The following is a 12,729-nucleotide window of genomic DNA, read 5'->3' as shown; positions in this document are numbered from 1 at the left end:
ATTAGTTCACGCTTGCAGACGTCACTCGAAGTACTGCCATCTTTTGCTGTTTCTACATGGTATGAAAGCCACGATCTCAGCCTAGGCTTTGTCAAATGACGAGGGCAGTTTCCACTGAGTAATTGTAGCCTCTCTTCTTGTGAGAAAAATGCAAAATCCGGAGAGGAACCCAAAATTATTATTATTTTTCTCAAAGTTTTCTCATATGGCGCTTGTATTCCCCTGGAATGTTGACCCGAAAGCCTCGCTTTCGTGCACTCTGCAACTAATACCGCTGTACCGTGGGCTCAACTGTAATAACAGCTATTCTCACCATTATTAATAAAGCTAAAACAGCAGAGAAATATACATTGATATCAACTTAAATTACTTTTTAGCAACGCAATAGCAGTTTTAAGAGAAAATGCAACAGAAACAAATGTTTAATACCAATACCTGTAAAATGAATACAAGTTTTGTCCTCGGATGTACATAAACCTATCCCTCAGTTTACTAAGGCTAAAATCTAAGTCAGTGTTAATTTGACATCAGTGTCAGTGGTCACTCATCTTCGATGCATAAGCTTAAAGATCTCACGCTATGAAATCCTATAGCGATCAACATAAATTAAAACAAACACAACCCAAAATCAATTCTCACTTTGGTATCACTCATCTCGATATCTCAACTTAAAGATCTGGCACATCACTCACAAAATGTACCAGCATCAAGATTTCACATTGTGAAACCCTAATAATAAATAAAATCTATTTTCACCACATACACAAAAAAGTAACCAAAATTGAAATTTGCTAAGCATGAATGAGGTTACTCATTGTAATCCATAAACTGAAAGATATGCCATACAAATATGTAGATACCATCACCAGAGAAATGTAAAAAGCATCACAATCTAACAAAAAAATCTGAAATCTAAATTTCGGAATTCTATTTTTGAATAAAAGAAAGAGAATTTTCCAAAATCCAAAGTTACCAGGTGTGAGAAATGGTCACCTACATTGCCTGTATGGCCACAATGCCATACAGGCAAAATTCACCAGCCATGAAGAGAACTTTTGCCGTGTTTACATAGTTTACATAGCCTCATCTAAATACGAGGAGGGTAGGGAGTATTCCAGTTATGCAAACACCAGACGTAGTTGCGGGTTTGCATAACTTTTGAGAATTCTCCCAACCCCCTGAGTGTTTAGACGAGATTATCAGGAACATAGAAAACGTGCTCCAGTCAAATGGATCAGACAGTTTAAACCTGTAAAATCAACCATTAATAAGCAATTGTGCACTACTTCAGGAGGTAGTGCACTATAGTGTTTCTGTTTGGAACAAGAAAATCAGAAATTTTCTGTATCATTCAAAGTCAATGTGGCCAGTTTTTTCTTAGTAATGGTAAGCACCCCTTGTGTACAAACTTGTATAATTTGGTCACTACAACTAGAAGAAAAAGTAGTTTAAATGGGTTATATATTTCCCTTCCAATGCCCCAGGGTTTGGATGGATAACACTTGGGCTTTCATTATAACTAGCCACTAGCTTTCTAGCTGGACCAAGCACCACACACTTGGATGTATACTGTATTTAATATATACACTGATGATAAGAGCATGCTGATCTTAGGTTATTGAAGCTTACTTCAGGAGTCAAAAACTTGTCCATGTGCTCGGAAAGCTTCTGAAGACATGTGAAGCGACTAATTAGGACTGTTAAGTATCCAAGAATAAATGGAACTTACCTATTCAAACTATCACAGGGAAGAGTAATTTCAATCTTCTTTGACCTAATCTTCTGCCGAAGATCAAGACTGGTGGAGGAGACTTGAGTTTTGGGTTAATAATTGTACTGGAACTTTGGCATTGGCTGCTGTTAGTGATCACATAAAGCACTGGATTGAGGCACACATCAAGCTAAGAACAGTAGTTCAAATAAATTGGAGGGCTTTTTCGGTGAGTGTTGTTACTCTTTGAGGTTGTCAGCTACGTTCTTGTCTTCTCCAAGATTGCAAATTGTTTTTCCTTCTTTCAATATCTGCAACATTTGAGTTGACTTTACAGTGTACAATAGCCCACCAATACCTAGTCACTCACCTAGTCAACAAGCAGGAGATCGAGAATCATGGCAAAGGGAGTTGATGAACTCACCAACATCTGAGCTAATTTTTCCAATGAATGCTTGGTATTACTAGAGGGAGTGATAACAAGCAACAGAAAAGTTGCCGAGGAAAACAAGAAGCTCAGGGAGGAGCATGATAAAAACAATAAAACACATGCTGAAGTCCTCAAAAGATCGAGCAACGGCTGGCGAGCCAAGGAAATGTTGAAGCAGGAAATGGTACTTGAAGATGTTTCCACTGTCGAAGACCACCAAACTTTTTTTGTCTTTCAAAGTTGGTGACGCTGACGAAGCAAAGGACACTATCCAAAAGGATTTACATCTAATTTCTAACTGGTGTTTTGATAATTGTCTTCTGCTCAACCCTGAAAAGACAAAGCTCATGATCTTTGGCAGCTGCCCGATGATTCGTAGGCTATCTGATTACACACATATAGTGGGGGTTCTGGTGCAGCGCTCCGCACAGTGCAAGCGCAAGCACAACTCCTCATCTGAAGATTCGGAGTTGCTCTGCGCTTGCACTGTGTGCGTTCGCTTATGACCAGAACCCCCACTATATATGTGTGTGTGCAAGAACGGCAGTTGTTGAAACCAAATTTTCGACAAGGACACAGTGTGCTGCATGAACGCTGCGCCAGAACGGTGTGTGTATGTAACACAACAGCGCAGCAGTAAAAAATGGCGAAATAGTGGGTCCAGCAAAGCTGCAACGTCCGTAATCAATAGTTTATTCAAAAGTGCACCTGAAAAATTTTCGTATTGAACAAGTATATGCACAGTGTATATGCCGACATGGCTGCCGGCGGACTTTCTGAGGCCATCCAAAATCTCCCTCAAGAGCTTCGTGAGATGATTCTCAAGGAGTACATCACGATAAAATTAAGGAAAAAAACGAAATGGGGTGGGGCAAGTTACACGAGAATATTCTAAAACTGCCATTCTGCGCATTCAAGCAGCAGATTGTGCCGATGGTTATTTGTTTCGAATATCCGGACTGTTATTTCGAGGAGTGCTGTTTCCCCTGTTTCGAAAAGGAGGGAACTGTTCATAAAGCAACGCTAAGACAGCCGATAATACCTCTTGTTGAAGCCAGCCCTGAGTACAAGAATTTTTTAAAAGTATGCTCCTGGGACAGTTATGACTGGCACGAGTGGTTCCTTTTTGGCGGGGAGCGTTATTATTAAAAAACCTCACCCGCCTCAACCATTGCTGCAACGACTTCGCGAGCCTATTTTTGGCACTCAGGCGTGGTACACCATCTGCAAAAACAATTCCCAATATCTCAACAACTCAATAGCTAAAGACTCTAAAAGATGGAACACTTTTCTCGTATTTACGCTGCTTTGACTGAAATGTTTCCAACTTTTCTTGTAAATCAGACTTTATTCTCAAAATCAGTTCTTTTTTATGCTCTTCTTTTATCCCACTGCCAAATCGGATAATTCGGAAGAATTTTTCAAAAAACTCTTTTTCTTTTTCATAAATTTGCTTTGATTTATTCACTTCTTCAAAGTCTTGTTGAAGTTCTTTCCATTTTTTTCTGCCTCGATACTTGCAGGACTTTTCCACGGATGGTTCTCCATGATGTTACATATCAAAAGCGGCCACTTTCTAACTGGCCGCACTTAACCATTGGGCTTGTGCCTCAACCATCGCAGCGACGACTTCATGCATAATATCGCGTGCCTCTTTTTGCCACTCAGGTGTGAAATATTCATTCACAAGAAACGCAAACAAGTGGAAGCAGACAATCATGTTCATATTACGTGCAAATGAAACCGTCTGTTTCTAAAACTTAGTTCGAAGCGGGGGTTGCTGTTATTTTTTTTATCATTTCCGCTTCAACTTCAACTCATTCTCCAGTTTCCAGTTTCTGGACATCAACATCAGGAAGCTTTCTCGTTGATGGCTGGCGAAGCATCCTTGCACGGACCTGATCTTTCAGAAAGTTGTATTGTTGAAACTCAGAAAGGATGGTGTCGAACTTATGCGAAGACACCGCGTTGTTGTTCAAAGCGTTTGAGAGAAGTCTGTTGACGGTGTCCCGCTTGGCAACGGCGAGCGTGGTGATCTCTTGACGCTTCTTTATTTTCGAGTCGAACTTTTTGCTGGCGATTATCAGCCCCGACGAAATGAGAGCGAAGCATCCAGCAGCGCCGCCAAGAGGAACTGCAGCTGGCAGGCCAACCACAGACAGAGCGGAGCCAAAACTCGTGCTGGAAAACGCTGCCAAGAGAATACTTGAGCCGGCAGCACCCCAATTAACAAACTTCCTCGCGTGTTTGTATTTTTTGCCAACAAGGCGATAGTGGTGGACCTCACCGGCTAAAGTGTTGGAAATCTCATTGACCTTCTGCAAGTGGAAATTTTGAGAAGGCTCCGCCACCACTGGATATAGTGGCTTGGCAGGCGGCGCGCTTGGTGGCAACAGATTTGCCGAAGACATTGCGTATATAAAGAAATTTAATTTAACTCTAATTCAAAAAGAAGTGGGAAACCCTTGAAATCAAAGAGTTCACCATCTTCATCTTTGACGCTAATGGTGATGCTATTTACGGACTCGCCTGTAGAGCAGTCTCGCAAAACCTGTTGCCGAGAAGCCTGATAGCTTACTTTTTCATAAGGCTCCACTTTGACATCAAACAAGGCTAATACATCTGACCTTTTGTCATTGAACAGATTCTTTTGTTTGTCGATCAAATTACAATGAATAAAATATGTCGTTGGAGCTGTAAGCCGTTTTACAAAGGTTATAGGCAACCACTTTTGCCCAATACCAAGCAAATCGGCTAAATCGCGATCAAGTTCAATTGGTTTTGCCCCAGCCCCAAAATTTCTGATTACAAGCTGGCCAACAGGTTGGTTTATTGCTGTTTGCAACTCTTTATATTGATATTTGGCGAACAGACCGTCTATTTCTTTTGACAATCTTTCTAAACTATAATGCCCTGGGAGTAATTTACTAACTGATAAAGCTTTATCTTTGTTTTTAACTCCCAGGGTGGCCGAACCTTCTTTTTTCAAAGTGTCCCAGCTGTTGTACAAACTGCAAGAAATGAGTTTCATGAAATGCACTTTCGGTATTGGTTTTTCAAAATATATTGTTCCTCCGTTCTGTTGTGTGACAATAGTGAGAACAACCATTTTATATTCAACAAATAAAATTGTGTCCAAATAATATGGCAAATATGTGGAACGATATCTGTCAAGATCCCGGGTTTGATGATCCCCAGTTTTTGAAAAAAGATGCTATGAAGAAAAAGGCGTGGACAAACTTTTTAAACCGCTTTCCAAAAGCGGACAAAAGCAGGTTCATTTCACAAGCAATGATTGACCGTGAAAAAAATGTAACTGCCGAGGTGTTTTTCGAAGAAAGCAAAGATGCGTTTCAAAGCGTCTTCAGCTCAGACAGGAAATATTGGAGCGCCGAAATGAAAGAGCTCAGTTTGGGAGACAGCGGTGGTTTTCCTTACCAGCTGTCGCCACTTGGTTCAAAAGTTTCATTGGCCATCCCTGTGGTACCTTTCGACGGCAAAGCGCCAAGCTTGAAGAAAATATTCGACGATGCAATCCAAATATACATCACGCCCGACCAATATTTCACAACAAAATTCCAAGAAATATTTCAAGACACCAAACTCAAACGCACATCTGGAACCGAATCAAAACACTGGTTAGGAGGGCCTGACATGAAATATTGGCCACAACAGCTCAACTTTGCGGTTTTCTGCATGACACAGGGGTGTGGAGTTTCTCGCGAAATCTTTGACAGTGGGATGAATCTCCCCCCGCAGATAAGAGCTTTCTATATCTTCCACGTGTATTTCACGGTCAGGTGCATTTTGTACCAGCTAGAAGGTGTTCAGAGCATAAGTGCTTTGCCCAGAGACCTGACGTTCGACCAGATGAATAATCATTACGACATCGCTTCGTACAAAAGGATATGCGGCGAATTCCGAATAGACCCCTCAAGCGACTTTAGGTTTACTTCGGGCGCAAATAGTGGTTTGGGGGTGTTGTATGTTAAGCCTTGGGGGCAATCGCCAACAAAAACAGATTACAAGTATCCTGATTGGAACAAGTTCAGCGACGAAGGTGGAAAACTGATTAAGGGGGACCTTATTGAGTTCATACGGCCTGATGTTTTTGGAGATCGGCAGTTCAACTGGTTTGCACCCAACACCGCGAACGGTTTGACGCAGACGGGCTTGTCGAGAATCAACCAGTCAATCGAGGCTTTCGTTTACTGTGTCCTAGGCGCGCAAGTCAACGTCTGCAGCAGCATTCTCAGTTCTGGTGGTCGAGCAAGAGAAGCCCAGAGCGAGTTCTTGGTGTTGATGGAAAGCACGATCACACAGCCCGACCTGGCCGCGAGCATGCAAAGGTACCAGCTCGCGGTGGACCAAGCGAAAGTCAGGCTCAATCTCGCTGTAGCCCCCATGTCCTGGCTCATGCCCGCACAAATGATTATCAACACTGCAAGCACGATCGGTTACAACAACAAGCTGAAACAGGCGGTGTCTGGGATGAAACTGGGGGTGAACAACAAGATACACCCAGACACAAAAAAATCTGGGCTCAAACTCATGGCAGGTGGCCCGTCAAAAGTCAACCTACCCAACAGCCACCCGTCCAACCCGATACACAAAGCCGCAACAGCCGAATCAAGGAAACCAGCTTCGACTGAAACTAAACAAGCACAGCCAACGGCGCAAAAAAATTGAGCCCACGGCTCCAGATAAAACACCGCAACACAAAATTAACAAAACGGTGGTAATTGTCGGTGTAGTTGGATTATCGGCGTTGCTGTTCATGGCTTGGCAGTAAGTTAACGCTGCTTCTTAAAATATTGTTTGAACAAAAATGCCACTGCGGCAAGAATAAGCAGCCAGGTGTGCTCGGCCAGAAATCTGACGACTTGGCTGGCGGCTTTGAACAGGAAGCTCACGATCGAGCCAATCAGCCTGGGCAGCAGAGAACCGAGTTTCACGGCAATATCTTTGAGGCCATTCCCCAAAGCTTTGCCGGTGGCTTTCAAACCTCTGGTGAGGACCCCAATGACAGCTCCGATTGTGGTCCCGGCAGCGAGAAGAATAGCAGTCAAGGTCACACCATATTTTTTGAAGATCTCTTTGACCCTTTCCAAGAGAGGCCGCCCCCTTTCCCTTTCCACGATCTGAGTTTGCAAACACGCGAGCTCCTCGTTTCTTTCTGCCACTCTGCCTTCTGCGGCTTCTTTTTCGGAGGGCGAGGCATTCTCATCTTGGATGATCACCTGGTCTTCCTTGTTTTGGTGCTGTAGCTCGCTTTCCTGCTCTCTCAGGGCGTCCAACGGTTTTGTTTGGTTGTACCTTTCTTCCATGGCGTTTGTTTCACTTTCTTTTGCAGCAATGCTGGCCCTGAGTCTATCAACCTTGGCTTGTTCTTTTTCTTGTTTTTTTGCTTGTTTTGTAAGTGAATCCAATTCTTTTTTCTTGTTTTCGAGATCGGTTTGATATTTCGAGCCTTGTTCATCCTGAATGGCATCGATCTTAGCATCAGTTTGCCCGATTTTACGTCTCAGATCTTCAACTTCTTTCTTTTCTTCTTCTCTTTGCGAAGAGAGTGTTTCTGCCTGTTGCAGTTGGTTTTCAGCTTCTTTCAGTCTTTGTTTCATTTCTCTGACAGTATCCCGGTCTTCTTCAATGACAACTGAAGTTCTAGGCCCAAGTTTGTCTTTAAACCTTTCTAAAAAACTTTTCGTGAAGTCTGTCCCGTCTTTTTTCATAATCTAGTACTCACCTCCACCCATACCTACAGCAACAATTTGACCCTTGGTTTTCCCTTTGGTACCTTTCATAACTGCAAAACTACTCTCTTTAAATTTGGAAAATTGGCTTTTTAGCCGGTCTATGATGAATTTCCGTTCCGGATCAGGTTCAAGCAAAGGGATATCTTCTCCCCCAAATGTCTTGGTATAAGAAGTGTCAGGCAGGCCAGACTGCTCGTGCAGCATAGTACGCATTTCCGTTTGTTCGCCCCCGTGGTAGGGGTCGCCAGGTTGGTATGGAGTGGATGCCGCGCCTGGCTGAAAAGGACCGGTTGTGTCGACCTCTTGTTCGCCATCATCAGAGTCATGGTCAAGCTGATTGTCAAGGTCCGGGTCTTTGTAACCAAATTCGCCACTGCCTTCGGCCGACATAGCGATATATTTCAAACCTGATATTTTTCAAATTAGAAATAATCGCCGGCATATTATACAATGTCAGTTCCAGAGAACCTTTGCGCAACGTACAGCAGGCCGAGCACACGGTCAAGCGGATCACCTTTTCCTGCACTGAAGCCAAACCCGGTGATACGCTGTATGTTTCAGTGCCGAAGCTGAACGTGAACGAGGTTCTGGTGCCGGGCTTGCTAGCGCTTATCTTTAACATTGACCTTTCTGAAGGGCACGCCAACAACTTCCTTGTCCAGAACGTCACGCGGGTGCTCGTTGACAGGCTGCACAGGAAGTTCGGAGGCATTACCCTGCAAGACATGGTTGGCTACGGAATCTACAGAATCTTTGATGACCTTTTCCTTTCGCAGGAAAAGCGAGATGGCATGATCCTCGAGGGGATTCAGAGCGAGGACCTATGCAAGATCTGCTCAGGCGCAGGAGACGAGAAAACCTCGGGCGTTGCCGCTGAAAACAAGCTGAATGAGGTGTACGGAAGCAAGTACCGGATCAGGCTTGACCATCAGATCCTAACCGATCACAGTGTTTTCTACCCCCAGGCCCTTTACAACGACCTCGTATTCAAAGTAACCCTTGCTGAAGCTGAACATGTGGTCATTGGAACTGATACAACCCAGCTGAAATACAAGCTGACGAACATCCAGCTCGAGTACGAAATGATCCACAGCAAGACTCTGGCGGACGAGGCGTACAGCGAATACTCCAGCGGAAAAGAGTTCGCCTATGACCACATGATGCGTTCCGAAGTGGTGATCTTCAAAAAAGACACCGACACGAGGAAGAACATCAAAGTCGACGCCCGAAAAAGGTCGCTAAAAGCCCTCCTGCTACTTTCCATAGAGCCTTATACCGATGGAGCCAGAGATTCAGAAAAATACATCTTCCCAGATCTGACGAAAGTCAGCGTCACGATCAACGGCCCGCCCAACATGATTTATAACAACGGCATTGAAGGCAAGGACATGTGCGAAGAGGCCCAACGTTTCTTTGTGAAGGAAAAAAATAAAACCAAGCACATGGATGCGACAAAGTTTTACACCGGAGACAATTTCGGGCTTCTGATTGATATGCGCTCCATGGCGGACCAAGAAATGCATGGAAGCGGCAAGCGCCTTGTGAACAGTACAGACAGCGTCCAGCTGGAAATCGGGCGGAAAGCGAAGGCTCAGGCAACATGAACTGCCACGTATTCGTCATCGCCGACTCCCAGTTCAACATTATGGACAGACAGCTGGACTCTGTACAGAATTGAATATGAACATGGACCCCAGCAAGATACCCTTCAACGCTCTCATCATGGGGCCAACAAATTCAGGCAAATCAAGGTTCGTGGTGGACCAGATCTACGGCCCTTTCCGTGGAAAGTTCAACTACATCGTGCTCATCTGCCCGACGTTCACGCACAAGACCTACCACCGGCTTGGCAAAAACGATCCAAGAATGGATGTGATAGTCTGCAAGCAGCACACCGTGGAAAAGTGGTTGAAGCTCGTGAGATGGCTTTCCGAGGGCACCAACACGCTCATAATCCTCGACGACTGTGCGGCCTCCAAAGATGTGAAAGGGCGTACAGGCGAGCTGGTGAATCTCGCCTTTTCTGTCCGACATATGGGCATCAGCGTTTGGGCGCTGACCCAGAAGTTGACCGGCATAATATCTTCCTTCTGGGAGAACGTAGCGGCGATCGTCCTCTTTTACACCCCCTTGGCCAGGACAACAAAAGCCATCTTCGATGATTATGCCGGCGAGCTCCCCCTGGATGAGTACAAAGGTCTGGTTTCAAAGCTGAAAGAGCGAAAGTTCTCTTATCTTGTGTTCTCACTTCACCACCCGTACAGGGTAAAGTTATTTGAATAAAAAAATCAAAGTTGTATATAGCCTTGCACAATGGTTGGAGAAGACGCCGCGTTAGCAGACGTTATGAACCTTCTTCAAACCGAGCCCGAGCCGGTCCAGCAGGTGGCGTTGTTTCAACCACCGCCACCGGACCTGACATTCCTGCTCTTTGCGAGCAGCTGGCCGTGCTAGTGTCCACAGGCAGAGCCAAAGAGGCCATCGGAGTGCAGTTGACCCACGAGCCTGTGAAGCACTTGAGCGACAAAGAGGTCGAGAAATTCATCAAACGCTATGAGACTTACGTGGGCTCAAAGACAACAGAAAGCCTGATCGACATCTTCATTTTTCTTGCAACCAAAGTGGTCGGAATGGTCGTTAACATCAAAGACGTCGACGCTTACCAAAGAGAACTCAGAAACGACTACATCTTGAACAAAGAGCTCTCCAATCTGGCCAGCAACCTTGCTTTGAAGTGCGGCCAGTTTCTTGCTGCGGCCAATGCGGTGCTGATCACCACAAAACATGTTGATTTCAGTCCACAGTTGCCGGAGATCCACCGTTCTCGTGATGAACACAGCTATCCGCTTGAGGGCGTTGATGAAGTACCCGGATCAGCAACTGCAGAATAACCGGTCAGCATTCATCAACAACTGCTGAGGGCTTGCCGACAAATTGTTAACAATTAAACTTTTTTCATTTGCTTATATATATGGTTCGCTTCAGAATGTCTACCGAACAATCCGAGAGCGCGCCTCAGGTCGAGACCAAGGCAGCACCTGCCACCGATGTCACACAGCAAGTGACAACTCCAACTGCAACCATGCAGCACGTAAAAAACCCCAAGCGTGTGGCCACCAGAAAAATGGTTGCCGAAAGAACACGGTTGGCCCGGGAAGAACAGAAGAAGGCGGCCGAGGCTTATCACGCAGAAAAGGAAGCGAAAGTTGCCACAGAGGCCCCTGAGCCAGCCCCGTCTACGGAAGGTGAAAGCCCAAAGAGCAAAAGCCCAAAGAGCAAAAGCCCAAAGAGTGGCGGCCTCAGCGCCAACCAATGGATCGCTATTGGCGGCATAGGCGTTTCCCTACTTGGGATCTATTACAAATGTGAAGAGCTCAAGGCAATGGCCAAGCCCACGTTCGACAAATTCAAAATGCCGGAGCCCGCACCTGAGCCCATGAATGTCGAGCCAGAACCTGCTCGTGCAACACGGCCAAAAGGATTAAGAAAAATGCTTTAAACATTTGCGTGCAATGTATATCCACGATGTCGAAGCCATCCTTTGCACACTTTCTCATCTCTTCAGCTGCAATGGGCAGAATTGGGATGTTTTGGTTTGAGGTTACCAGAAATGCTGTCAAAAAGGTGATGCAGCTTTACAACGAAATGTTTGCTGATAAGGGCGCAGAAGAAAGAGAAAGACAAAGAGAAACACAAGAAGAAGAAGAAGACTATCAGAAATATTAAGAAGAGAAGAACAAGAAGAAGAAGAAGCCGCGGGGAAGGAAGATTAAATTAACACAGTTTGGAGAAAAGCTTCTTGAAAATATACTCAGATGGAAGCCTACTGCGTGAAAGACGGGCGAGTGACGCCGAACATCCGAGGAACAGCAAAAATTGTTGCTACAAAAAGCAACCAGTGACTGCTAAAAGTGAATTGTGCTGTGTGCGGACTCACCAAAACAAAGTTTTTGCCTGGAATTCCCAGAAAGGCAGCCAAATTGAAATAAAGAGCAAGCGGGAAAGACAGATAAATTTGTTTTAAACTTTTCCGAGTGGAATATATCAACATGTTCACAGTTCATGCTCCCAAGTTTCTTGTCTGTTTCTTAACCTTTTTTGCTATCTCAAATGTGTTGTACGACTTAAACAAAACAGTCATTTGCGCAACCGCTGATCTTTTGAGTGCAGCATTTGACAACGAGGTTGCAGAAGAAGAAGAAGAAGAGGTGTTGTGTGCCAAGTGCGCAGAAAAGGACGCGGCAAAGACAGATTAAGTTTGTTTTAAACTTTCATTCTTTACTTATATCAAACGCGCCATGTCCGACAACAAGCTTGTCAGCAGGGCAGTCTCCAAGATATTTGTTTTTAGATGGGCAAACATCAATGCTACAGAGTTCAAGAGTTCCTTTTATGAGAGAACGACATTGTACAGCCAGAAATAAGTTCACCGTCATTTCTGAAAGACAAGGAAAAATTCATTATGGCTCAGTTGAAAAATTTGTCAAGTATCAAGAAAAGTGCACTACTAGGTCCTACCAATATACAGAGTGTTCATGTAATTTATCTTTTCACTATGTCACTTTACTTAAGAAAATGAGAAAACACCCATGCCAGCTTCCATTGTACAAGGAAATCAAAGAAATCAAGCACATCACACAGGTCACTGAGGCAGAGAATCCCATTGCTGCCCCTATATCTACAATTTTAGGGGTGTCTGAGGGTCGAGTTTAATGCTGCCTATGTCTACATGTGTCATCTTCCCATTTCTTTAGACTAAGGTTTGTTGAATTGTAATCGTTTTGAATTGCGTCCGGCATTGGCTACCCCTGTTCTAAGTAAAACATGTTGCA

The 12,729-nt window shown here is 44.5% G+C and overlaps 2 protein-coding genes across 3 annotated transcripts; both read left to right on the top strand.

The window, feature by feature from the left end:
* Positions 1 to 5,283: 5,283 nt before the first annotated feature.
* Positions 5,284 to 6,830, top strand: LOC145501006 (uncharacterized). Its single transcript, XM_081480574.1, has one exon. The coding sequence runs from the start codon at positions 5,286 to 5,288 to the stop codon at positions 6,828 to 6,830; it is 1,545 nt and encodes a 514-aa protein (XP_081336700.1). The 5' UTR covers positions 5,284 to 5,285.
* A 1,792-nt stretch (positions 6,831 to 8,622) lies between these two features.
* On the top strand, positions 8,623 to 9,578 carry LOC145501062 (uncharacterized). Of its 2 annotated transcripts, XM_081480624.1 has the most exons (2): positions 8,623 to 9,445; positions 9,487 to 9,578. In XM_081480624.1, the coding sequence occupies exons 1-2, from the start codon at positions 8,623 to 8,625 to the stop codon at positions 9,573 to 9,575; spliced, it is 912 nt and encodes a 303-aa protein (XP_081336750.1). In that variant the 3' UTR covers positions 9,576 to 9,578. The 2 variants fall into 2 exon arrangements, with proteins under 2 accessions (XP_081336750.1, XP_081336751.1); XM_081480625.1 differs by having other exon boundaries at positions 8,623 to 9,578.
* The last annotated feature ends 3,151 nt before the right edge of the window (positions 9,579 to 12,729 follow it).

The sequence above is a fragment of the Orbicella franksi genome, chromosome 10, assembly GCF_964199315.1.
Source record: "Orbicella franksi chromosome 10, jaOrbFran1.1, whole genome shotgun sequence".
Lineage (NCBI taxonomy): Eukaryota > Metazoa > Cnidaria > Anthozoa > Scleractinia > Merulinidae > Orbicella > Orbicella franksi.
This window is presented reverse-complemented; position numbering and strand designations above follow the sequence as displayed.

What these genes read in the sequence shown, in the direction of transcription:
- LOC145501006 (XM_081480574.1), top strand. Translation starts at nt 5,286, where the DNA reads ATGGCAAATATGTGGAACGATATCTGTCAAGATCCCGGGTTTGATGAT.
- LOC145501062 (XM_081480624.1), top strand. Translation starts at nt 8,623, where the DNA reads ATGGTTGGCTACGGAATCTACAGAATCTTTGATGACCTTTTCCTTTCG. An exon ending in CGGCAAGCGCCTTGTGAACA is followed by an intron (nt 9,446 to 9,486) that starts GTACAGACAGCG and finishes CGGAAAGCGAAG; the next exon opens with GCTCAGGCAACATGAACTGC.